General features: G+C 47.8%; 2 protein-coding genes across 3 annotated transcripts; one reads left to right on the forward strand and one right to left on the reverse strand.

Moving 5' to 3' along the window:
* The first annotated feature begins 78 nt into the window (after positions 1–78).
* Positions 79–13,756, forward strand: LOC121832964 (arginine/serine-rich coiled-coil protein 2-like). The gene is made up of 5 exons (XM_042288027.1): positions 79–100; positions 198–256; positions 4,568–4,937; positions 5,966–6,333; positions 10,321–13,756. Exons 1-5 carry the CDS (start codon positions 94–96, stop codon positions 10,609–10,611), a joined length of 1,095 nt encoding a protein of 364 aa, XP_042143961.1. The 5' UTR covers positions 79–93; the 3' UTR covers positions 10,612–13,756.
* Positions 13,757–16,544: 2,788 nt separating this feature from the next.
* On the reverse strand, positions 16,545–22,481 carry LOC121834268. Of its 2 annotated transcripts, none has more exons than XM_042288020.1 (4): positions 22,344–22,481; positions 22,061–22,197; positions 18,395–18,439; positions 16,545–16,890 (listed from the first exon to the last, which is right to left on the reverse strand). In XM_042288020.1, exons 2-4 carry the CDS (start codon positions 22,179–22,181, stop codon positions 16,811–16,813), a joined length of 246 nt encoding a protein of 81 aa, XP_042143954.1. In that variant the 5' UTR covers positions 22,182–22,197; positions 22,344–22,481; the 3' UTR covers positions 16,545–16,810. The 2 variants fall into 2 exon arrangements, with proteins under 2 accessions (XP_042143954.1, XP_042143955.1); XM_042288021.1 differs by having other exon boundaries at positions 22,061–22,188; positions 22,343–22,475.
* Positions 22,482–25,770: the final 3,289 nt, after the last annotated feature.

Consider the following 25,770-nt stretch of genomic DNA (forward strand, 5'->3'; position numbering starts at 1 on the left):
TACTTCAGCGTACTCATGATAATCCTCCTTCACGTAGTAGCGGCAGAATATGCCTCTGCCACTCTTAAGCCTAATTCGTTTGGAGCGGAATATATGATCGGTCAATGTCTCTCTCTCTTTTTTTTTTTTAGTGCATTGTCTAAAACATCGTTTCCTAAAAGTTCATAGTCACTTTTTCTTCTTTTTTTTTTTTTCAGAAATGACCAAAAACTCCCCGGGCAAGACTGAGAAATCGTCCGGGTCTGGTTCAAGGATGGTAGGCCTTTTCACTGCAACATAACCCAATTTTATTTCTTAATCGTGTTCTCGATTTGTTGTTATTATTATGTTGATTGCCATCCAGTCCGCAGCAGACGCTAAAAAAAGACAAATCTGTAGTTTTAGCAGCCTGCATGTTCCTTTGCTCTAATACTTGCGCATAAATGTAAGGCCGTAATCGTTGACAGTGCGTGCCACTCTTAAAAAAAGATTCTTAAGCGATTATGCTATATCTGTTTTCGATTGATCGATTGGGTATTGGCAAAGAAAGAAAATTGACTCTGCGGTAACCTGTGCACGCTTGTCACGGCCTAGATTTGTTTTCCGATCAGACGCTTCTATGTGTTCCCCAGTTTTGATTGACCTCGAGCCCGTTGTGACATCAGCAGGTGGGATTCCGTCTGCTTGCGAAAGGCTGAACGGAGTGTTAGTCTGTCGCAGGTGTAGAACAGCAGGACAGGCTCATCCCACTGGAGCAACACCTCCAATATAAAGGCTCGTTCACTCACTTGCATTTGAGTGCGACTACAACCACTTCGGCCTCGTTAAGACTGCTTGCATCGAGCTGTTGCTATGGCAACAGTTATGACGAACCAATGGGAAGGTGCTGTGCTGCACGACGCAACGCAGCGCAGCGCAACATAGTCGACGCGCAAGTATGAACCAGCCTTGACTAAAGAGGTGAATGGAGGACACGGATTGGACAATCAGGAAGGACACGAGTCTTAGCCGAACGCCTATGATGTGTCCAATCCTGGCCCTGCATTTGCATCTTTAGGGTATGTTGAAAATTCAGCCCTCCTGCCTAGTTGTCTAGGGGCTGTTGGCTGGAGAGGAGAAAACCTCCAATCGTGGTGATCAGAGGGCAGCATAGAATAGGCTTGTCCTGCTGTTCTAAACCTGCAATAGACCGTTGGCGAGGAAGTCTGACTATATATATAGGGGATGGTCCGTCTAGCCTGTTTTCCTTGGAGATCGGTGTTTACCCGACATGAGGCCTGTAGACTTGGTTCTTTGCGTTGTCTCCCTGGATGGAGTGCGGGGTAGAGTGTGACGTAGAAAGTGCCCGCAGTAATGGCCGATTCACATGACAAACTGATCCGCAGACGGATTGGTCACGTGGCGGCGCTTCTACGGTTGGTCCGTCACCTAGGCGCATCCAGACGAAGGAGGAGATGACAAGCAGACGACATTAAGGATGGCTCGAACCTGTTTGCGGTCCCAAAATGCCTCGAAACTCCAATGTCGCACTGTGGCATCGTTGTCTAAGAGGGAAACCGAATTTCACAACTGCGATAGAGAATTGTGCACCGCTGTTACGGACAAAGTGAAACAGAACACTGTAATAGGTTCAGCACAAGGTGCCACAAGCTTTACTAACCCAAGGCATGACTGACACAGACATGGTCTTGCTGAAAAGGCTTTGGCATAGAGGTGAAGAGGTCCTGGGCTCGCGGAGGAGCGTCTAGAGATACCTTCACGCGTTTTGCGCTCGCCCACAACACTTCAGTACGCTACAGCCACAAGAAAAGTCTTGCTGGGTGAAAGGCTGATTGGACGTGCAAAAGAGATTGCCGCATGCTAGACGAATTTTGACAGAAGCTTCTTGACGTGGACCCGGAGGAGTACAGGAACCTGTGTCGCGTCAGCTGTGCAAAGATTCTGTGGCTTCTTTCATGCGTCGAACCAAGAATTGCGGGACAAAATGAACCAGCGAATGCACAAAACACAATGATGTGTCGTCTTTGTTTTAATTATCCAGACGAGACAACAAAGAAACCTTTGTACTGTCACCAGACTAAACGCTTTTCAAGTCAATCGTCCGCCTAAAGTCCGCAAGTGAAGAGGCGCATGTCTGCTGATGAGGCGTGGATCGCAGGAATCAATGACGTGACGGTTATGTACACGGTCAGTTCCTAGAGACGAAAGTAGCGGTGTGGTTTGTCGTGTGAGTCGGCCATAAACAGAGTGATGTTGGCGGGACTTCGGAAGCCGGATCTTTGTTTGAAGGAGACGTCCAAGAATGGGGGCTTGATCCCCTTTATCCTTTGTGCTGAGCAGGTGCCGAACACATGCATGCTGCATTGTTCACGTAGGCCGGAGTAGCTACAAAAGAGCTCCTTCTCGGGCAAGGGGAGAATTCGAGCCCCAGTCGAACGCTGACGGAGTGTTCGGCTACGTCGGCCGAGCACCGCGTCATTGTTGTTCTTGTCCTCGTGGGATTAGTTTTAATATTAGCCACTCGGGTCGCAGCGGTTGGGTCTCCTCCCCGACAGTAGGTAGTTTTTGCGTCCCAATAACAATACTCGATGACGACACGAAGAGTGTGCGGAGGCTGTGGCAGAATTTCGGGTAGTGTCGTTGGAATGCCAAAAAGGACGCAGTAAAACATCCTACCGTGTGCTGGGGCTAGCTACTAGGACGGGGCGCTTGCTAAGCTCTTTGTGGTTGCAGTCTGCTTCCAGTGTATTTCCCATGTTGTTTAGATTGTCTTCCTCAGTCAAGAATTCCTTATCGTATTCGCTATCAGTACCATGACATCGTAAGGGCAAAGCACCTCAATGCTGATATGTATCTTGGTTGAGGGATGTAAGTCTCGTCAGTGCACTTGAGTGTTCTGTATTAGGTGTTGTGTAATCGTGCAGCCTATGACTGTTTCTTGTAACAGTTTGAGAAAAAAAAAAGAATAGTTATGCATTCTTGGGAGTTCTCTCGGTATTAACTCGTCTTGTATGACCATTGCTACCCAAGAAACAACTTGAGATTGGCACCGTCATACTGTCGACCACAGGCGGATGACCTGCATCATAGAGGGGCTAAGGTACGTAGCGCTGCTCACGGTAAATGCAATGTATCACCTCCTCTCATTGTCTCCTTTTTTTGTTTTTCGTGAATGTCTCGGCAACGCCGCTTTTACCCTATTCCCAAATGTTTTTCGATGATGCCTGCTTCCTGTAGTGCCATGTCTACTTTAGCTTATTATGTCTAGTAACTGAAAGATCAGCTTAGTAACTTTGTAACAGGTCAGGGCACTTCAGTACTCCTTTTCTTGCTCTGACTGTAATTGTGAGGGCAGTCAATGCCTCGTAGGTATTGAAACAAACCCATTAGATGGCCTTTGTCATGTCTCCCGGTCTCTCTGGTAGTGCCTGGCCTCACCGGGCTATTACATTTTTCTTTTCTTTTTTTTTTTTTCTCATCTAGAGTTTTAAACGAAATGTCCCGATGCAGTCTCCACGCGAAAACTAACCGGCTCTTTGCCTCACAACCCAGTCCGATGCTTGCCTCGCAACATGAGTGTTATTCCATTATACCTCAGTACTCTTACTGGTTTGTGGGCTTTTCAAAACAGTAAAAAAAAACACAATATGCAGCTTTTCACAAAGCGCGTCTCCCTTCCTTGGCCGTCCGCATACCCCGTTAATTTGTTTGTGACACGTTTGGTGCACATCCAAGTAGGAAGTTCGGGATTTGCCGGCAGAGCAGGTGACAATATGGCAAGTTCTTGCATATCCCGGGCAGCTCGGGGAATAGAATTCTTTGAGACCTTACGACGTCACAAAAGGGGTAATTGAGGTAGACGACAAACTACGGCAGGTTTCAAAGAGAGTGTGGGAAAGAATGAACATTTCGATGAAACGGGCACAGCAGATTGCTCGCTTCAATCCACCTTCCGTCGCTGCTCCGCGTAACCTCAAAAATAAGGGAGGCTGAATCGGGACTTGTCCCGATTCAGCCTCCCTTATATACTCCTACGTCCTTTCTTTAGAGTATTTCAGAAGTGTCACGGAGCACCGGGGAAAGTGCATGCGATCACGACTGCTTACGCAACGCATAGCGCTCGACGGTCTCCGACAAGACGAGAATGGCGGGGCATCTCTTCCGAATACCGGACCTCCAGCACGTGCTTGCTCCATCAAAGCTTGTGCGACTCCCAAGCGCTATCGAAGGTTGGAAGCTCGCGCTAGGGGCGGGACAACCGGAAGAACTCCCTGGCGTTCTCGATCTGTTGGAAACTGCAAAAGAAAGAACGGCTCGTGCCTGAGCCAGAATCGACGAGGCGCAGAGAGCGTAGACCCCAGACCGAAGGGTTAGAGCCGGCTTTCCGAACGCTTGTGCACCAAAGAGGTCCGTCCTCCCGCCGGGGGACGTGGAGACGCGTTCTTTCGACAGTTTTCGAACCGGAGTGGCGTAGAACCCGTTTTCTCTTCTTTTTTTTTCTTGGAACAATGCCGTACTGCATTGACCGGGGAGCCCCTAGTGACACACGCCTGCCTTTACCCCCATATTAGACGCCTCTCTTTCCCAGGATGCGGAGAGACCGCGGGGCTACCGGTCGCGCTCGCGCTCCCGGTCCCACCACCGTTACTCGGAGGAGGAGGAGGACTGCCCCCCTCGCCACCGCCGGCACCACCGCCACGGGAGGAGGGCCCGCCACAGCCGGTCGAGGAGCCGGGAGCGAGCCGGCGGGAGCCGCCACCGCCACCGTCGCCACAGACACGGGAGCCGAGACCTGGACGATGGCGGCCGCCGCAGGAGGAGGAGGAGCCACAGCCGGAGCTCGAGCCGTAGCCGCAGCCAAAGCCCAAAGGCGCCCCAGGAGCGGCCGGCGGGAGCCAAGCCGGCCCTGCGTGCTCCGGGAGTGGGCATTCGGGAGACCGGCACGGTGTTGCCGGAGGGTGAGTCTCTTCTGGAATTCTCGCTTTTGCTGTTCCGAGTTGGGGCAAGCTGTCTGCCGCACGTTGCAGGTTCTCGGAGGCTCGAATTCGTCTCTCGCCCTCAGTGAGGTCACTTTCCTGGTTTGTTTGAAATGTAAATACCGGGAATATTTATTTTTGTGTAGGTAGGTTGGCGCGTCGGTGCAAATGCTGAGAGTATTTATTTTGTGTAGCTGGATTGCTAAGTGCTGCTCAGATCAGCTGCCAGGTAAATAAGGATATCTTATTTTATTAATTGATGAAAGTTTGCATTTGTCGGTCGTATTATGGCGATGATGTTAGCATGAGGATGTGAAAAAGTGGCCCATCGTCTGCCGAAAGCTTTCATGGCGTAAAGCAAACGTCGTGGTAGCTCACCGTTCGCACGCGCAGTGTGGCAGCACATGCAGTAACAGCGGCCCCAGTGAATATACTATCATTTGGCAGCAAACTTTCAGCCAACCACGATAGCATCTGTGAGCCGATTTTCCGCCCCATTTTAATCCAGAAAATGTTTTAGTAAATGCGAAGAAGTGATTCGTGTAGCTGTAGTGTGCCATCTTATGCCAACTTTAGAAGGCTAACATCTTGCGAAATTTAAAGGGGTGCCACTGTAGGTGCCACGGTCACGTGGTTTGTGTGCTGTGGGTCATGTGAGCACCTTACATGCGACAGGCCATGCCAGCTTATGTGAGTGACTCTTAGCACAAAGTCATGGTGACGCGTGACATTACTGTGTCAGCGTCAATGGGTGGTTGCTAAAATATGACGTCGGGTCACGTGACGTCAACACACGCACAGACTCTCAACTGAAAAGGAATAAAAAAAAAAAGGGGGGGGAACCAGGTGGTGAAAAGAGGAATAAAACCATAAAAGGCACTGTATGGAAAGGCAATAATATTATATAACCAATAAAGAAAGGTAAAGCACAAAACAAAATCGGGAACTATTTTCTTTTTTTGTGTGTAGCGATCACTAGCCATAGCCTCATTTACGCCCTCGTCCCGCAGCGATTCCGGCCTCCACCGCCACCAACCCGCAGCAGTTCTTGGTGACCGCGATGCCCACCACGGCGGCGCCGACGTCCACCGCCTCCGCCGCCCTGGCGACCACCACCATGCCGCCCGGCGTGTCGCCTGCCCTGGCGGCAGCGCGTGCAGCGGCGGTCCGGTCGGGGCTGATGCCCGTGGAGGCCCTGGGTGCCCCCGGCCCCGCGGGGCTGCAGCTGGCCCTGACCCAGGCGAGCAGCGGCAGCGCCCTGCCCAGCTACTACAACCCCTCGGCCGTGAACCCCCTCAAGTACGCCGAGCAGATGCAGAAGCGCCGGCTGCTCTGGAAGAAGTCTGCTGAAGGGGACGCCAACAGTAGCAGCCCGGAGGTGAGGCATCTCTCTGCCAGAGAATGCAAAAATTTCATCCCGCATAGTGAACGCACCCCGCAAATATGTGTTAATTTTTCAGGGGAAAAAAGCGTGTTCATTATGCGAGTAAATACGGTATAAACCGAGAATTTATTAAAAAGATTGTACTGTGGTCTATGAGAATTGTGCGAGTGACACTGAGTGAAACGTTGTATTGTACAGGCTTCCATTAGTGGTGCAAAACTATCGATAGTATCGATAGTCGCCAAAAATCTGACTATCGATAGTTGACTATCATATTATCGATAGTCGACTATCGTAAACCTATCCAATAGTACTGTCGACGGCTTACTATGAATAGTTTTGCGACACTAGTAGTTTGCATCACTCCCTCTTCTTTTTCTCGCTTTATTTTTTCGAATGGGACACCAACTAGCCCAAGTACTTATCATCCCAACTTTAGTTCAGCTTTCAATGATGACGAAGACGGGAGTTTGGGCGAAGAGAGAAGTAAGGCCTCATTCACACAGCCGGCGTTTCGCCCCGTCCCGGCGAAAGCGCCGTGGGCGCTTTCGCCGGGACGGTGCAGGAACGGAGGAGTGTTCGAACCAGCGGCGACGGAGCTCCCGGCGGTGGCTATAGCAATTGATGGATGCTGGCGGCTGCGCCCCCTTCTAAGCCACCTAGCTTAGAAATCTTTCTGCACCTGTCAATTTTCGCGTCGAACGTTTGTATTCTGTGAAACAGTATAGCAGGTATAACCTATTATTTCGTGCGCAATTTTACACTTCACTCGATCTCTACTACCAATCTTTTAATCCCGTATTTGTGGCTGCTTTGTGGCGGCGTCGACCACCAAATGTAGCGGACTATCGGCGTCGATGGGCGCAGCCGCAACTGTTTTGTTCCTTGGAGCTTGCGTTTGGGTCGCGGATAACGATCTTGCATGTTTCAAAACATTGATTTTATTTGTCTCCACGTTTCGAAACAAAAGCGACAAGACCCATCGCGAGCACGTTTCACATCAATCACTCCTTGCGCCGCATTTCGTCCCCGATGATCGACGACCGCATTTTCTTTTTTCGGCTGTTCTTCCCTAAAATCGCATTTACGTCTATCGCAAATAAACCGATGTGGTCTCACCATTTCGAGCAGCAGCTCAGCGGTAAATCCAAATCTCTGTATGCCCGTTGTTCAAAAGCCGTAAACATCACACAATGCGCCCGTTGTCTCGCTGGCCTCCCTCCTTCCCGAAACGAGCTTTGTTGACTTCGTTGGCTCGTTAGGACGGTTAGGGCACAGTACGGTCAATTTCCCCTGCCGCGGCCGTGCTTATGGTTTCCCAACTTTTGAGAATCCGCCAGATTCAGCAAAAGTTTCCGATTTTGTGATTGGCCGTCCCTCGATGGGGCGGGGCGCCGGCGTTCCCGGTCTCCTGCCGGTGCTGGGGACGTTGAACATCCTCGTTCGGCCTGATTTCGGACAGAAACCGGTCCCAACACCTTCTCCCCTGGCGAAAAGGACGGCCGGCGTTTTCGCCGGGCGGGGCGAAAAAGCGGCTGTGTGAATGAGGCCTAAGGGAGGCGAGCGGCGGTGCAGCAACTGTGTCCACTCTAGTAATGCAAAGCTATCGATAGTCGCAAGAAATCTCACTATCGAAAAACTATCGATAATGCTATCAAATAGTTGACTATCGAAAAACTCTCTATAGTCGACTATTCATAGTTTTGTGACCTTATCGATAGTTTTGCGTCACTAGTTTCCATTCGTTGCTTTCGTGGTCACTGGTCCTAAAAGAGATGTCCCTGCGGACTTGGTCATTGCGCGCATCTCCTTTTCCTTGATCCATTTGCACTCCAGGGATCCAATTTTGGTAGAGTTGGGAGCTTTGGCATTCTTGGCTGCTGGTTGGACTTGACGCTAAAGCTTAGGTGCAATTGGCCAACGCAATTGGCTGCACATGCACGTGCTAGGTGCATGAGATGCCCAGGCGTTACCGAAACTAGGAAGCGCTGGAGGCGGGACAATTGAAGCTACTCCCTGTCGTTCTCACTCCGTCGCAACTAGACTACGACTCATTCGTACTGGTGATGTCAGTACCGTCGTCATCACTGCCACGTTCTCGAGGCACATCGTCGGCGTCGTCCAATGAAACCTGGCATTTCGCAAATTACAGCATCAACTGCATCTTCCTCGCTTGCTGGGTGATCGCGTTGCGCGGCACGGGACGGTACCGATTGTGCACTTTTGGGGCGTACGTTGCAAGCCTAACCTCCAATTCTGGAAGGCATCCCCACCTATCCAGACTTTGGCCTGTGGAAGCCTCTTCGTTCGCCGTCACAGTTTAAGATCCCACGCCATTGCAGACTCCATTGGAGCATCACCCGCTCCGACGGGTTGAACATGCGTCCAACAGCGCAGTTGTTGGTTGCTTCTGGGTGAAGAATGGTCATAAACGAGCACCGAAAACCTACTAAACTACCTGGATCGCGCATGTCAATACCAGAAAACATAGTTAGCACTCCAGCATGATCTTGACAATGCCGTACGACCGTGAATTGTGCTAAAGGAAGCCGCGGGGAGTGAGCCGTCGGCTGTTCTAGCGGAATGCGGAGTGGCTCTTGCAAGAAGTGCCGCCAGCCCCAGTAGGAGGGCTGCCAACTCGAGGGAAGTTCCCCAGATAAAGATAATATTCAGGTCTATGTGGTAACGAGGAAAATCTTGCTAGTTTGAGGGAACTTTGTATATATCTGGAATTTCATAGGTCAAATATGATTTTATTTAGAGATAACATTGAATCTTAGCGGCTTTGGCTACATTTAGGCTATTCTCTCCAGCGTTTGGCAGTTTGTTGTGGGACCATCTGGGAGCACTCTAACAATTTTTTTTGGCAGAATCAATTTTCACTTATTTTCATCGCCTCTGTGAAAGCTATGGAGGAAGGGATCAGCTAAGTGCAAACTTCTGAGAGCACCGGCATGGCTTCTCGGAAAAAAAAAAGCCTGAGTGCAAGAAGAAATACTGCGATGTGTGGAGATACAGACCTACCATGACTAATAATATTTCATGAAGTGCCGTGCACGAAATAGTAGTTAGTATGTGTCATGTTCCCTGTGTTCGAGTTCGAGAACTGTGCCTTGTGTTACGCTTTTTGTAAGCGCTATTGAACTTATTAAGCAGTACAAAGCTGAGATGGCGTGCATAACATCTAAGGTGAAGATAGGGTCTCCTTCGTCAGTTTGAACCTCCGGGTAACACTTCCCCAGACTTGCTTTGGCCACGGTGTTGGCCCAATGAACTCATTTTTGCGAAACATACGCGAGACATAAAGTCTGCATAATGCATCTATCATCGCAAAAATAAAAGTAATGCAAACAAAAAAACAACAACGAATATTTAGTATTATTTAGTTATTTGGGCAAGCGAGGGAAATTTTGGCGGAAGTAGGGTAATTTGAGGCATTTGCTAGGGAAATTTTGACTTTACATGTTGGCAGCCCTGCCCGGTAGTCGGGCGCTTCTTGTGCATTTCACCGCCATACATTCGGGTTAATTTGTGAATCGCTATCAAACATAATTCTTGTCTGCGTATTAAAGAAAATTTAAAAAAGAGTATGTTAAATAAGCGCACAGAATAGCGCTATGCTACAGGTACATCCGGCTGAACTCATAGCAAGCTGAGGTGTTCTTGATATCGCTATTGTTTCATGTTTGTCGGCGGTGGAATGCTTTTAAACAATATAAAATAATACAAACTGCCACTTTTTTCAATTTTAAAAATTGTTGCACTACCCCTTTAACTGGCTTCTCAAGAGACAAATTGGTCTTGCTCTTGCTGTGACCAAAGTCATATGCCCGGAGCGTTGTCGTATGGTGTGGTTTTTGCGAATTGCCCATTTTTCTTTGAGTTTGCTGAAAGACATACTTCTGAGGTTCTGCAGCACACACTTCATATTAAAAGAAATCTAACATGAGCATGGTCGGCCTTCGTGCATCGTCTCCGCAGGAGAAGCCGGCGTCCTCGTGCGCCAAGGTGTGGGAGAAGATGACCTTCGCCCAGGACGAAGGGGGCAAGGTGACGGCCAAGTTCCGCAAGCTGATGGGCATCCGCAGCGAGCCCCCCCCAGATGCAGACCCCAGCTCGGACCCGCTGCTGAGCAAGCAGGAGAAGCTCTTCCACGACCTGGACCAGCAGTACGAGGCGGCACGCCTGTCCACCCACACCCACCGCGGGGTGGGCCTGGGCTACAGCTCGCAGATGGCCGCCTTCTTCCAGCAAACCAACCTCACCAAGTGATCCGCAGGATGCGCTTCCCGAGTTTAAAAAAAGACTTCGCTCCCACGCCCGTCTTGACTCTTGCGCGAGTGCAACCGTCGTCGCAGTATAAACGTGCAAATGAATTGTGCCCCCCCCCCCCTGACTGGCTGGATGGTGGGGGAGCGTTCGGAAGTTTGAAGGGTACGGAGCAGCTAGAGACGGTTTGAGATCGAGGAGTATTTGTTTGTGTCGGGGAAAGTTTCGATTTGGGGGGCCTCTGTGCGATCTCGAGTTTGGCACGTCGTCGTGCTGTGTTAAGCTGCGGGCCACCTACGGTCTGTTGCGGGTTGAGAAAGGCGGGAAACGCTGGAGAGAAGTTAACTACCAGTCGTGGCAACTAGAAAGCTTTGTGGGAGGGGCTTTCCGGGCTCTTCTTAACGTGCAACAGACGGTAGGCCGAACAAGTCCATTTCACCTTGGGTGGTTTGCGGCACCGACTTTGGCTTAACTCCAGCATAAGCGTGCTGTTCACGGTTGTGTGCTTGCTGTGCAAGAGATGAGAAAGTGCGGCAACAGTGGTTTGTTTCTGTGCTCCGTACACCGCTAAGCCGTCTGAGCGGAGGAAGCCACATGCCCGTTGGACCAGTCGTCTGCCGTTGGTTGTTCGCCACGTGATCGCGCATCTGCCCGTACCCACGCGCAAAGAGGGGCCGGACGGCAAAAGGCAGACAGCCAATTGAGGCAACGAGCGTGGAGCTTCTGTCGCGCTCAGTTTTTAGGGGTGAAGGGAGCATAACAGGTGCCTTTGCTCCTAAACGCGAGAGGGCAATTGGCCGCAGACGTTTCCTTCGAGTCCTTTAGTACAAGTCCATTGTTAGCCGCGTGCCACCTTCTGTCTACACATAGTCTCCCTGTAAATAGTGGATTTTGAAAGTTGGCCGGTCGGATCGGAATCATAGTCATGCAGCAGCAAATCCAAATCGGATCTTTTTGTGCGTGTGTGTGTGTATGCCAGAGTCGACATCTCGTGAACCGAGCGATTTGCCACGGTATGTGCATCTAGAAAGTTCTCCAACTACACGTGACTAGTTTCTCGGCTCAAGATGTCAACCGTCCCAGACCAGAACACGCGTTTCGTTTCTCTATGTGCGTCTGCCCATTTTTAAGTTCCTACTCGTGCACCTTTTCTTTTTTGCGTTGACACCCTTTCGTCAAAGGGCGACTTGCCGGCTCTTTTGAAAAGTTGCTCTCTCCTGGCTGTATTCATTTAACATTGGGGTCGTCACTTTGCCTCGAACACTTTTTAATCGAGCGAGTACCCTCGCACATCTCGTGGTTTTCACTGTGCAATAAATTGTGGGCATTGGCTCGTGCCTCTTGTTCACCATTTTGGGGTTCTCGGTGCTTGGCCACATAGAGCTGCGTGTGCTCAGATTGATGACAACTGCCACTGGTCATTTTGGAGCACAGACTTTAATCCCAGATTGAGCAGATAACCTGCTCCTTAGAAGCACATTGTGAGACGGCTGAACAGGAGGAGACTCGCAAATGGTGCAGTGAATGAGCTCGTCGGGTGCGCTCATTGAGGAGTACTGGATTTTTTTTGTTGTTACGCGAACCATTTTACAAAGTTAATGCAGCATCTAATTTACTAAAGGTAGGCAGAACACTCGATCTCGCTCATTTTTAGTGGATAAAGTGCAACCCATCAAAGGTGTTCTTGTAGTATTAGTTTTAGTCTCGTTTCGAGTCCTGGCTGAAGTGTCCGCATTTTGATTGAAGCTTATTGCAGAAGAGGTTCAATTGCGTGTCAAGAGATTCAAAATTTACTTATTTATACCTTCGGCTTTGATTCATTGTGTCTATGATCAGCATGTTTTCAGTTTACTGCTTTTTACTTTTTTTCCTTTGTACAGGGAATTTTGTGTAACCACCTCAAATGTCTTCTAAAGGGCAGGCAAAGTAGACGCCTCTTTTTCCTGAGAAATGTGAATTTTTGTGTGGAAATCAAACATGCCAAAGCAACATTGTTAAAATTTAAGTTTCATGTTTGTACAATTACATTGTTTAGGTTGGAATATGTTCACTTTCAGCTCCATTGTCAAAATGTCACTACCAACTTCCAAACGCCTAGTCTACCAAATTCTTTGCTCTTTAATGCCTCGTGATGTCACTGGATCCGCACAGGTGCGCGATTTGTATGTGCTAAAACATGTTGATTACTTCAGTTTTGTGCAGCAACCAGGTCGGCCATCTCTTACTGCGCTAGTGATGATACAAGCACCCAAGTAACAAATTTACAAGCTTAGCTCACAGTGAACAAGACTTGCATACAATAGACTCGTTTGATTTACCTGCACTTCCTGCACCAGTGCAGGAAGTGCAGGTAAATCGAGCGAGCCTATTAAATGTACCCTAAAGCACTAAGCTATGGCTAGAGTATTGACGCTCTCTTCCCCGATTACTCTGCGGACAATGCCATTTCCTGACCCAGTGCAGTGCGGGAACAATTGACTATAGTTGCCATTCGAAAATGCAGAGGAAAAGTAAATTGGCTTAGGAGGGAGAGAAGGAGGAATCATAGTTTTGATTTTCTAGGCTAGGTGGCGTAAGCTACTGCCCATTATGGCGTTGCTCTGAAACATAGCTACCTTAGTGCATCTAGTTTACCCTTGGTATTTCCCACGCGTGCATGTCAATTTCTTATTTGGTGCCAATCTGCACGTTGGTGTTTCGACAGCTACAGTCGTCCAAAGATTTAACTTCACCAGCCTAACGACGCCTTGCCCTAGTTTGCTGCTCATTTTCTGAGCTGTGTGGTCGACCAGCCGCTCTAGGTCTGTCCAAAGCCTCGTCCATGTACGTCTCGTTCAAAATGGTAGTTCAAATCCTGCGACTTTCCAGTGTTGTGATGGAGCCCTTGAAACCGGTAGATGTCACATTCACATTGGAGCTGTCAACTTTCTGCATGGCTGTGCCTATATTTGGTGTCAGTTTGGCAAAGCAAACACTGGAGAAGAGGTGACCTCCTCTTCAGCGTTCGCTCTGCTAAGGTGGGAGGAGCTTCTGCTGAAGTTTTGTCGACTTTGTCTTTATTTACATTTAAGGTACAATTTACTTTGTTCCTTTGCGGTAAATGAATAAATGGACCTGTAGAAAGAGAACCTACAACAGATAAGTTTTTTTTTATATTCAAGAGACATGCGGCTGGTCGCAGGAGCCCCAGTCAGGGCCCATCAAGAAGGCAACTTTCTGTGCCATTTAAGTCCAAACTATGCACACCTCTGTGCTTGTGACCCTTGAGTGCCGACTGACCAAAGCTGTGCATCTGCACATTGTCCTGAAATGCCACAGAAAGTTGCTACCAAGTGTAGCTGCGTTTCTTCCGTAATTTTCGCTCTCCCTTTATTGTGCATGTGAACAAAAAATACTGTTCACTTCTTGCTTCCAGGACATAAATATTTTTTAATTGGCAGAAAACGAGTGTGCCTCTTTCAGAATTGCCGCCAGTTCTGAGAAGCCCCAGAGTCCTTGAAAAGCAAAAGTTGGAACTTCTAAGGCCGAGGATTCGGGCAAGACGCAAGCCTGACTCAAAGATGCATCTAATGTTTGGATATAACTGAGCGGTGCTTTCCTTTTTGCACTTGACTCAAAGATGCATCTAATGTTTGGATATAACTGAGCGGGGCTTTCCTTTTTGCACTCCCTATACTGTAGTGTGAACGACCTCTGTGCAAGTGTGTGTGTGCATGTGCGAGAGTATAACTTCTTTTCTGTAGCTGCAGCTACATCATTTGAAATGTGCATAAAATAAAGTGAGTTGCAACCTAAGGCCTCTTTTATTTTGTGGACCAGGATGATATTGCAGACTTGCGGAGCTGGGTTGAAAAAGAAAAACTTCACAGTATGAACGCCTCGTTCACCTAAGCAGTCTATGTGGTGGCTGTAAGCATTCTTTGGCTCGAGGCACTTCATTTTTAGGACAATAGAGCAAAGGTTCATATATTTCCTCATTCCAATTGACGTGAATCTGGCGCAGCCGCCTGAAATTGCCTCGTCAAATGGGTCTTCCATATTGTTCGGTACTTTACACAGACAGTACATACTCAGCTTGAACAAACAATTGTCAGTTTTCTCTGCTCTTCACTTCGAATTGAAAGCTGCCATAAAACTACGATATGTGTCAAAAAATATTTATTTGGGGCAGAAAAAAAATTGGGGTGTGTATGTTTATACAGTCTAGAACTTGGTCTGCCTCGACGAGCGGCTTGTCTCCGAAATTTAGATGAGAAATTTAGCCAGTGCAGTACGTTTGGTAGCCTGGGGTCTTTAACATGCACCACGCAGTAGTGACACTACCGCAGGCCGGTACGATGCTCATCAAGATCGAAACGGGTATGGGTGGGGATTGATCCCCGAATCCCTGGGTTTTGTAGCGAGAGCCTTCGTGTGCTATTAGCTGGTGTGCACTAAATAACCGATCACCCTTCATTTGGGGCACTGACCTAAAGGGCAATGTTTGCTGCCCATCAAAACCGTTTCAAAGTCAAATGGGACAAATTGGCAATGCCACGTTCGCACTGACAGTGTCACACTGCAGAACCCAGGGTTCCTGGGTTCAATTCCCCCCCCCCCCCCCCCCCCCCCCCTTGCCTGTTCCTCTCTAGATGAACAGCGTTCAGGCAGACAACTTGCTGTGGCATTTCGGAAGTGAAGACTGCACGTGCACAGCTTTGACAGACGCTCAAGGTGCACGTGCACCCGTAGTTTTGGCTGCATAGCCACAGAAAATAGTCTGCGAGTTTACTGCGTGACGCACGTTAAAGGCCCGTGGCTAGCAGTGGTGCTGCACTGGCTAGATTTCTCGTTTGCAGCTGAAGCACCAGACGCACTTGGGGCCCACTTCCCGCTGTCCAAGTATACAGACCGCACAATTTTACCAACAGCTCCAAAAATGAAAGAATCTGCAAGGAAAACACAAGTACCCCAAATACAGTGGAATCTCGGTAATTCAAACTAACATGCAGGACCCGTCCCATGTGTTTCTAGGAAGGAAACTCCCGGTAATTCGAACTTCGCATTATTCGAGCAAAGTTTGGATCCCCCTCGAGTTCCAATTAACGAAATTCCGCTGTATAATCGAGCACATTCATTCCACTCGTGTTTGAACGGGCAGATTTATGGGTCGGGTTGTTCATTCTTTTTTGAAGGGGGGGGGGGGGGGGGGGGGGGGGTGTATCTCAAAGAGATGTAGCATGGCACAGGTTTAACGTCGAGAAAATTGGTCACCATTTCAGCAGGAATCAAGCATTTGTATAACCTTTTCTTTTTTCCATAAAAAATGCCACCCTTATGGGCCGAGGGGTTGCAGTCGTCTTCCCTGCCCCCCCTTTCATCTGCTGCTGTGTACAAAATGGGTCGAGCCCTGGGAATAAGCTGCTCATTGCTCCCCGACCAAAAAAGAATGATTTCGCCTCGGATGCATTCAATCTGACTGCGGTCACTTCATTTCAGGAGGTTAAAAGAAGTTACAGAAGGAAGGGGGTTTATTCAATGAAAAGGGAAGGAAGAGATGTTGAGTGACTTAACAGCAAGGGGTCAATCTGACAAAACATTTGGCATATGGCAACATTGGTTCAGTGTAGTAAAGGCATTAAGCTAGTGAGGTACCAACACCGCTAACCGGGGGTCGTGCATTCGTCACTGCTTTTTGTTCTTGTCTCTCGTTTCAAAATATGAAATACGAAATAGATTATCATTACTAATTATAACACTTCGGTGATTGCTTAAATGCATGGCGGTACAATGTTCATCCAGATCAAAACGGGTAGGGGCAGGGATCGACGCCAAGACCTTTGGGTTCTGTACCACAAGCTTTTGCTCGCACACTTTGGGAAGGGCATTTTTTTTTACCCCATGGGATATGCCCCCCAAAAAAGCAAAACATGGCCATGCTCCACATAACAGAGGAGTTCAAAAAGTTATTTTTCTCACTCTTTATTTAGACCAGTGTTTTATACACAGGTAGACAAACTCTGCAAAAAAGCACCAATGTCACATTTGTGCTAATACTACTTTACAAGCACACATGGGGGTCCGGGTATGACATTCACAGTGCCCGACATGAGAGCTGCATGCTCCACGTTTCCTAGATCACGTCAGCCTTCGTGAACTCCCCGTCAGGAAATGCCCAGTTGTTTCTGTACAGCCGATTGAGGCCCCTGTTCTCTGGCAGGTACTACTCGTTCACTCCCCAGGTACTGTAGTCGTAGGTACGGACCTTGCTGTCCCCCAGTATCTCTCCAGTCTTGTAGTACACTGAAACAATATGCATGCACGTGCAAAACAATGATTTGCTTCTACACCCGTATCATTGAGACCAATTCAGGTGTCGGAAAATTTAATATCGCGTGGATAAGGGGCCTGTTTAAGAGGCTTTCTCGAGTGATCATTTTGTGAGGAAGCATATAGACCGATACAGTTCTGCAAAATGATAGGTATGCACATAAAATAAAACAATATGTATACATTTGCAAAACAATCACTTGCCGCTAGCCCCGTGCTGCTGGGAACTACCCAGATGGAATAAAATGTAATGTCACATGGATTTGAAACCTCTTTAGAGGCTTTCTCATGTAATCATTTTACGAAATAGCACACCAACCGATACAAATCTGCGAATTCATTTCACACACGAAGGGGCCAGTGCAAATATTTTAAAGGGCTACCACAATGAAATTTTGGCGCTTATTTTTTGGTCCATGTGTTCAAGGGGGCAGTATCACATCGAACACACCAATATCTTGTTAAAAAAGTCACAAAAAGGAATTTTCAAACCAATTAAACGATTAGCAAAGAGCATCTCGTAGATGTCGCTAACGCCTGTCTAGGACCCTATCTTTGAACATGACGGGTATATTTCGAATTTCGCTGAAGTGCCCCTTTAATGTTTAAATATTTTTAAGTTTGTATTTTTTTATATTGTTTATAATGGCCCGAGTGAGAAAAGAAGTGCCACATTCCCCCGCCCCCCCTGAAAAAAATTAAAAAATTAATTATTTGCCCATTTGCAGCCACGTGTGGCAGTTACGAGAAATACAATGTCACGTGACTGGAGTACACGTGGAAGTCAACAAAACCTCTTCCCCTCTGCTGCTACACTCGCCATCAGCCCCGTGGCGAACCGTCTTTCGTCTCAATCGCTCACCACGACCTTCAGCGATGGTAACCCCTGAAAAGTCGACCATCGCAGAGGGAGTGGCCGAGGGCTCAGCGGAAAACCACGTGGGCCGCCATGCTGTCACTCGAAAGGCAGCGTAAACATTAAGAAGCACTTCGACCTTTGATTTGTTTTATTTTTTAAATAATTGCTAGCGTACACAAAAAAAAATTGTTTTCATTTCTTTATTTTTAAGGTGACACATAACTTGTGCGCTGAAATCAAAACAGCTGGGTTCTTGAAATGGTTTGAAGCTTGAATCCCAAGTAGTTGTTCTACCAAGGAAGGATGGTATGTGGTAAGGCATGCAGAATTAACTAGAACTGGAAACAACTGGTGATGGGGAGAATTATGTTAACTATCTTCAAATTACATTGTAGCATTTCTGCCACTCATTAAAGCTAACCAAAGTTTAGCCCGTCAGTCGATTGCTTTAAGTTTCTTATAGTTGTGTCAGCACTATTTTGAATCTCCAACATGCACAATTTAGGTTTAGGAACCAAATTGGAAGAAGCTTTTCCTGGCATGCCAACCTCAGCACAAAAGAAAAGCTGTTAGTGAACAAGTAGTTGTGGCCACTGCCACAAATGCAATTCAACTCACATTCCAATCCAGGCTTGAAATTCTGGTACATCCAGTATCTGTACTCTGAAAGTGTGACAAAGGTGTGGTTAGCTTTACAGGCCATGAAATCATACAAAACAATCTTTCAGGGGTATAGCATCATTCGAATGGGAATCATTGTCGCACTTCTAGGATGTGATATAGTGTACAGTTGGGGACAAAAGTTTCCAAACCACAGGATATGCACTGCTGAGCACTCCGATGGCACGGCGCCTGCTCATTTTTTTTTTTTTAATTTGCTTTTCGTTTCTGGCACTTTTCAAATGCGTTAGAGTTAGCAAATCTGAGGAAGGTTCGGCGGCGGAGGCTCCTTCTACAAGAGAATATTATCCGTGGTACGCATCGCATCATAGTAAATGATCGAACAGAGAGTTAGATTGTGATGAGTTTAATCACATAAGAAACAGCATATGCACCCACAAGGTCACCTTTGCAACTGAACTGCCTAATGACCAGTAAAATTAACATTCACTGCAATGACTTGCTTCCAGCATTGTGGCAGAGACTTGCAGAGGCAAGCCACCGGCTCAGGTTACGCAGGAGGTCTCCCACTCGACTCTTATTGCCACCCACAGAGCATTGGTCGTGCAACCGGCCTCTTGTGCACAAAAATGGCTTTCAACAACTCATTACAAGTATTGCTTATCGCTATTATCCAGCTGGTCGCCAGCCTCTACATTGGCATCTTCAGAGTTTTTGTGTTCAGCAAGCCGCCAGGGAGTGAGCTTGCAAACCAGTGTGCAAACATCTTTTTAATACTTCTCCACCTGAGTTGAGCTCACAAATAAATCGACATGAAACTTCTTGCAAAACGACATTCGCGTGCTCTATTTCAGGTATGCACAGCCTTCAGATTTTTTAACACTCGCACGAACGCCAATCGGCCGGTAGATCAGCGCCCTATCGCGGCGTGAAACAGCCAAGTCAGCGAGGCTATAGTCGGTTACAAGTAAAGAAGGTAGGAGAAGCTTCTCCCACAAGCGTGATGCACCCGTTTCAAATCTCTCCGCAGTCGAAAGAATAGTTCACTGAAAACGCGCATTGTTCCGCTTCAATGGATAGATATTGGCTACAGAGTGATGCCAACTTGTCTCTGACCCCCACTTTTTAAAAAGCGACCTTTCTATTCATCGGAGAGAGAACCGAGCCCCTGAGAGCAGCCTTTGTATCCTTCGGAGGTGGAACCTAACCCCCGAAAGTCGTATTTGTTTCCATTGAAGGGAGAAAACTCTAATCTCCCTCTCGTGGCTTCCACAACGCTAAGTCAAAGTCGAAAGATAAGGCAAATATTTACAGGAAGGCAAGACACCCCTCCCGCATTGGCCGCGACATCACGGGAACGGATGCGGAAGTGGCGGAGGGATATATGAATCACTTTGAGGGGCATTTGCCGTTACCCTCTTGACCTGTAACTTACTACACATGACTCGCAAGTGACGTCACGATAGGGAAGAACGGGGCCCCGCACCATGCTGGTGGTTGACTTCACAACGCGCAGATGCGCTTACTAAGGCGTAGGATGCCGCTAACTGCCCGGACATGCACTGACATGCACCATAATTTCAACAAAGGTACCTAGTTGTGTTACATGTAAACTTGGAACAAACGTGCGGAGCTTACGATGACGACGTTTAGCCAGTACGTGCAAAATTTGTCGGCGTAGGTGCGATCGCACTACGAGCAGAAAGTTTCCATATGCCGCCGACGAAGTTAAAAAAAAAAAAAACTGTCGTGTCACAGAAAAGAAAATCTGAATTGCGTGCTTCAAAAATATGGGCAGCTCTAGGAGTCGCTTGTAGAAAAATTGTTATGATCTTGGGAAATACTGGTAAACAATTCGCAAGGTTATGATCACAATCTGGACCCTGAGACAAGGACAAATCAAATAACGGAGGGTTTATTATATGAAGTTTCCTAACTGGCTCGCCTGCATACTTTCGCTCTTTGTAAAGGTTACTGTCTCGCGGACGGCACAAACCGATGCCCCGGTGGCGGCGTCTCGGCGAGTTTGCACACGGGGGCCGCCGCCGACCGATCGCCGTCGGGCCAGGCTCGCTTTGCGACAATCGCCCATACTCAACCGGGAGCCCCGAAGGTGCGCTCGAAGCGTGGAAACGGCGTTACGTAACGAAAGGCGAAGGCCGTCTACACCACGAACGGGCAACAGCCGGTGCAAAGGTGTGCATGAATGTAAACAACGGTAGAAAAGGGCCGTCGCTCGCCGTTATGAAATGCGTCCCGCAAACTCGGTAATCCGCGGCCGCATCCCTTTCCTGCCGCTTGTACTTTCTCTAACTTGACGGCTACCCTGTCTCGCGGGGCATGCCGTCGAAACGATGGTCGGGATACATAGTAATTGCTACAGCCGAGCGCGGCGCAGTTTACCATTGCTCCCGCTGCGAAGGGCCGTCGAGTCAACCACCACCATGGTGGATACCGGTGTTCGACGTCGTCATGTCGCTGACCTGCTCCGTCACGCTGCGATAAAGCGCTAATCTACCGGCCGGCTAGCGTTCGCGTAATATTGTAAGAGTAAAGCTATACGCACTTCGGAGTGCCCTTCAGACGGAATGGCTATACGCACTCCGCTAAACTCATATAAAACAAATGGTCACAACGAGTTTCCTGAGCGATGGCATAGCGTAGCGGTTAAGGTGTCCGCTTTATACGCAAGTGGACGCAGGTTCGATCTCCGGTGAGCCTACTTTTTTTTTCTTTTTTTCTCGAACATTTTGTTTTGTCGAGGTGTTTGATATTCACATTTCTTTTTTGCATGAACACTAAAAAAACCCGGATGTTGTCGACGAAATTTCGCAGAACTAAATGGTATGGGACTCCCTTTCCGGAGGTGCGATCGGGGCCGGCGGAGCTTGGGTGGACGCCGCGAAGCGGCGTGTACTGGTTAAGTTTTGTAATTAGCAGCCGCATACGGTCGCCGCGAAGCGGCGTGAACGCAGGCGGGGGGCTCTGTTAACGAGCTTCCCAGTGATACCCGCGCCGATCGAAAAGGGTGGCCTACGCGGCATGAGCTCTCCACGGAGTGCGTATACATGCCTTGCACGTGACGTCATATGGCACCGTGTCAGCTGCCATCGCTCCGTACCAGGTTCCTGTACGGAGCCTTCTGCGGCATACATTTGGCACCATCGAATCTGCACTTCTCGGCAAGCCTTGACCAGAAAAACAAATTCAATGGTATCAAATGTAGGCTGCAAAATTTACGGGCACAGGAGAACGGTACGGAGCAATGGCGGCTGATGTGACGTCAATGCAAGCCATGTATAGACATTCCGTCCGAAGTGCACTCCGGAGTGCGTATAGCTTTACTCATATTGTAAAAAAAAAAAAAAAAAAAAAAAAAAAAAAAAAACCCGGAGGCTGTGCTATTGCAGCCAATATGAGCTGAAACACCGCTCCACGCATTGCGTGCGGTATTATCACAGCTGTATGTCACATTTTTCTCGAAAGGGATGCACGCCGACGCCAAGACAACTCCCTTCAGGCACTCGGTGCGCCACTCTAAAAAATAATATGAACCAACTAAACCCAATCAAAGTTTCATTACAAACAAAACTGCCCCCCCCCCCCCCAAAAAAAAAAAAAAAAAAAAAAGAAAGAAAGAAAGAACTGGCCAGTTTGTTGCACCTTGCGAGTGGTTCAGCCGTCGGTAGTAGAAGTAGCTCACGCCGAAGGCTGCCGTTTCTGCGATCGCAGCGGCAATGACGATCGGTCCCCAGACGCTTCGGCGTAGTGCGGGTTTACGCATGATTGACCTACAAAACGGAAAAATCAAATGGAGATGAATTTTCGTTTCCGTCAGATGGTAGACCACCGGATGAAACTTGCACGTTACTCAACAAGCTTGAGGTCACGCACATTAAACTGTTCGAATTTTGAATATTGCCAAAGTTCCGAATTGTAACTTACCTAAAGGAACAGCGAATACTGAAAAATCAATCAAGTGCACTGCGTTGCCCAGCTAAAACTATTAAATTAGGCAGAAATAATAGATCACGAGCGGACAAACGTGGGAGCCGCCATTCTAACTGGATTGGCCACTGGATTCGACATATGAGGACGCAAAGACGCCCCAGAGGTTTCGTTTTTAAAAAGTTGAGAAATGGAAGGTGATATTGTGCATTCTTTCAAGATTTTTGCTTTCTGATATTTTGTTAGATACACTGAGCTGTAAACATATAAAAGGGTACCCGGGAAATAGCCAAAAGCCGTAATCATAGAGTTATTATACTGTACGCTAGAGGTTCAAGTGGCGCTAGTGTGCTGACGCAAATTGAAGCAGACAGCAACCAGTCGAAATTTCACTTGCGGTAATGCATTTCTATGGAAAAAAAAGTGAGTGCGTTTTCTCCCTGCGCTCGATCATAAGAGCAAATATCCCAAATAATTCGTACGTACTAGGTAGCTTGGAACATTTCTCAGTCAGACTGACGAAATAATTGGTCAGTTACGGTGGTTTTTTTTTTCAAATTCATCGCATTAAAAACAGTGCTAAAACGGCGTCGCACGTGTATTTATGTGCACTGTCGGACACTGTTAGCACGAACACGACGTCGCCGCTTTTCAGCGTGGGCTTGAGCGTGCCAAACGAACGAAGAACATCTGGAAATTAAGAAAGACGACAAGAACTACGCAGTAACACTGGATCAGTAACTACCCGTGCATGTAAAATCAAAATAAATTGAAGGCCACGCAATATATTCGACTTTAAAGGGCAACTCCGCTTCATTTTTGATATTTAGAAAACTATGTAGCCCTCTTCAGTATCATATAGGAAGACCCCATGTAAAATATTACGATCTAATTCCGTTGATATACCTAATAAACTGGCCAGCAAACCTTCAAGCGAGCCAAGTCGCCGAAATCTGCCAACTCTAGCGTGTGGCGCGAGGCGCAATCATCAGCGCAGTCAATGCCACGGAGTTGGAGCGGCCAACGTTGAACCACTACGTCAGAGGCGTGACTACGTCATTCTCGCGTTTTGCTTGTTTTTACTTCTCAGAACGAAATTGAACGATGACGTCATGAGTTTCTCTTCCCGGTGTTGGCTGACCGGACGTTCACGTGATCACCGTAACACGGATGCGCTAGTTTGCTCTGCCCTGCGCGCTTATCGGTCTGTTTCTCCGCTCCCCTTCTCCACTTTCGTCTTCTCCCCTTCCCCTCTCCCCCGGGCCATCACCGTCCACGCCATGCAAAGCGACCTGCCCGCGTCAAAAAAAAAAAAAAGAATCCTGCCCGCTTCGCGTGTCCTGTTTCTCGCTCCCTCCCGAACGTCACAAGACCACGTGGTTCGACGTGACATGGCCATGACTCTGACGACCCGAGACCGATGTTGCCTGACGCAACCGAAGTTTCGGTTTCGGTATCTGCTGATGTTTAAATTAGGATTACACAAATAATATTCCACATTTCGCGAATCCAAAGACGCAGAGTTGTTTAGTAGTGCTTTGTGAATGTGAATCACATGGAAGCCTAATTTTTTCGGAATTGAGCGGAGTTGCCCTTTAAATAAGTAGTACGCACTGCTTTATTCTTTCTGCTCTGAGCGTAGATGTTTGTTCTACGTTCAATATATGACCCGCACGCGGCACGCTCGAAATCTTTGAGAACAAGTGCCCGAAAAAAGCTGCCCGGCAGACAAAACAATAGAAAGAGACATGTTTCATAGCCCATGTACTTTATTCTCTCGACGTTTATAAAGTTTTTATCCGCTCATGCATCAAGGGGTCATTTTCATGTAGTGACAGGACTGGCATATTATCAATATATAAGCGTCACCGGAATGCTGGCGAGCCTTGAACACACTCTATATTCCTTTCGATTGTAATTTTGCTTGAAATCGCCGCTTGTTTTTACACACCTGCTGCGGAACACACCCTTGGGACTGAAATGTAGCGAAGTGAAACATTGTTCACTGATGAATAAAAATGCGCTAACGAACTTTTACAATGTTAATCGAGGTACATACTATTCGGTACGACCCAAATAACCAAAGTGTTCCGTGTTATTTTCCGGCGAAGAGACAAAATGCACGCGCGTTTTCCCATCGGAATGCACAGGAGCACCGCAAAAGTAGACTGGTTGCTGTCTGCTTCAATTTGCGTCACGGAAGTCGCATAGACACTAGCGCCCATAGAGTTATTATAATGTACGCTAGAGGTTCAAGTGGCGCTAGTGTGCTGCAGCCAATTGAAGCAGACAGCAACCAGTCGGAAATTGATTTCCGGTAATGCATTTCTATGGAAAAAAGCGAGTGCATTTTCTCGCTGCGCTCGATTATAAGAGCAAATATCACGAATATTTCGTACGTACTGACACATTGAAACATTTCTCGGTCACGCAGACGAAAAAATGGGTCAGTTACGGCGTTTTTATTTGAAATTCGTGGCATGAAAAACGGTGCTAAAACCGCTTCGTACATGTATTTTTGTGCACTGTCGGACACTGTTAGCGCGAACACGGCATCGGCGCTTTCCACCATGGGGGATATACGTGTCAAACCAACAAAGGACCCGTGGAAAACCAAGAGAGACGGCAAGAACTACGCATTAACACTGGACAAGTAACTCCTTGTGCATGCAGGCGATCAAAATAGATTGAAAGCCACGTAATATAGTCCGATTTGCAATAAATAAGTACTGCTTTATTCTCTCTGCTCATGAATATGTGCAAAGATGCATGTTCTGGGTTCAAATCATCAACCGTACGCTCCAAATCTTTGCAAATAGGGAGAAGTCGGAGAACAGGTGCCCGATAAAAACTGCCCGACATAGGAAAGAATAAAAAGGCACACCTTTCGTAGTCCACGTACTTTATTTCTTACATTCGAATGCTTTTTAACCGTCGCAAAGATGCACGACGGAGTCATTTTCATAGAGTGACAGGACGGGCATATTAGCAATATATAAGCGCCACCGCAATGCTAGCGAACCTTGAACACACTCCACATTCTTTTCGATCGTTAGTTTGCTTACAATCGTCGCTCGTTTTTACATACCTGCCATGGAACATAGGTTTGGGCCTGAAATATTGCGAAGCTTAACATCGTTCAGTGGTAAAGAAAAATGCTGTAATTAAAGCAATCACACTTTTACAATATCAATAAATGTACATACTATCCGGTACAACCGAAATAATAAAAAGTTATTTATGTTATTTTCCGGCGGAGACAAATTTCACGCGCGTAAGCGAGCAAGCCGGCCGTGTCGCGGCGGTCGCCTATTGTTCGCCGCGACCTGGCGGTAGCCGCCGCAGGAGCATCGGGCAGCAATGGCGACGAACAGCACGGCGGACAGTGTCCCCGTCGTGATTACGACGGAATTTAAGGCAGTTAC

The sequence above is a fragment of the Ixodes scapularis genome, unplaced genomic scaffold (genome assembly GCF_016920785.2).
Source record: "Ixodes scapularis isolate PalLabHiFi unplaced genomic scaffold, ASM1692078v2 ptg000890l_1___fragment_4___debris__unscaffolded, whole genome shotgun sequence".
Lineage (NCBI taxonomy): Eukaryota > Metazoa > Arthropoda > Arachnida > Ixodida > Ixodidae > Ixodes > Ixodes scapularis.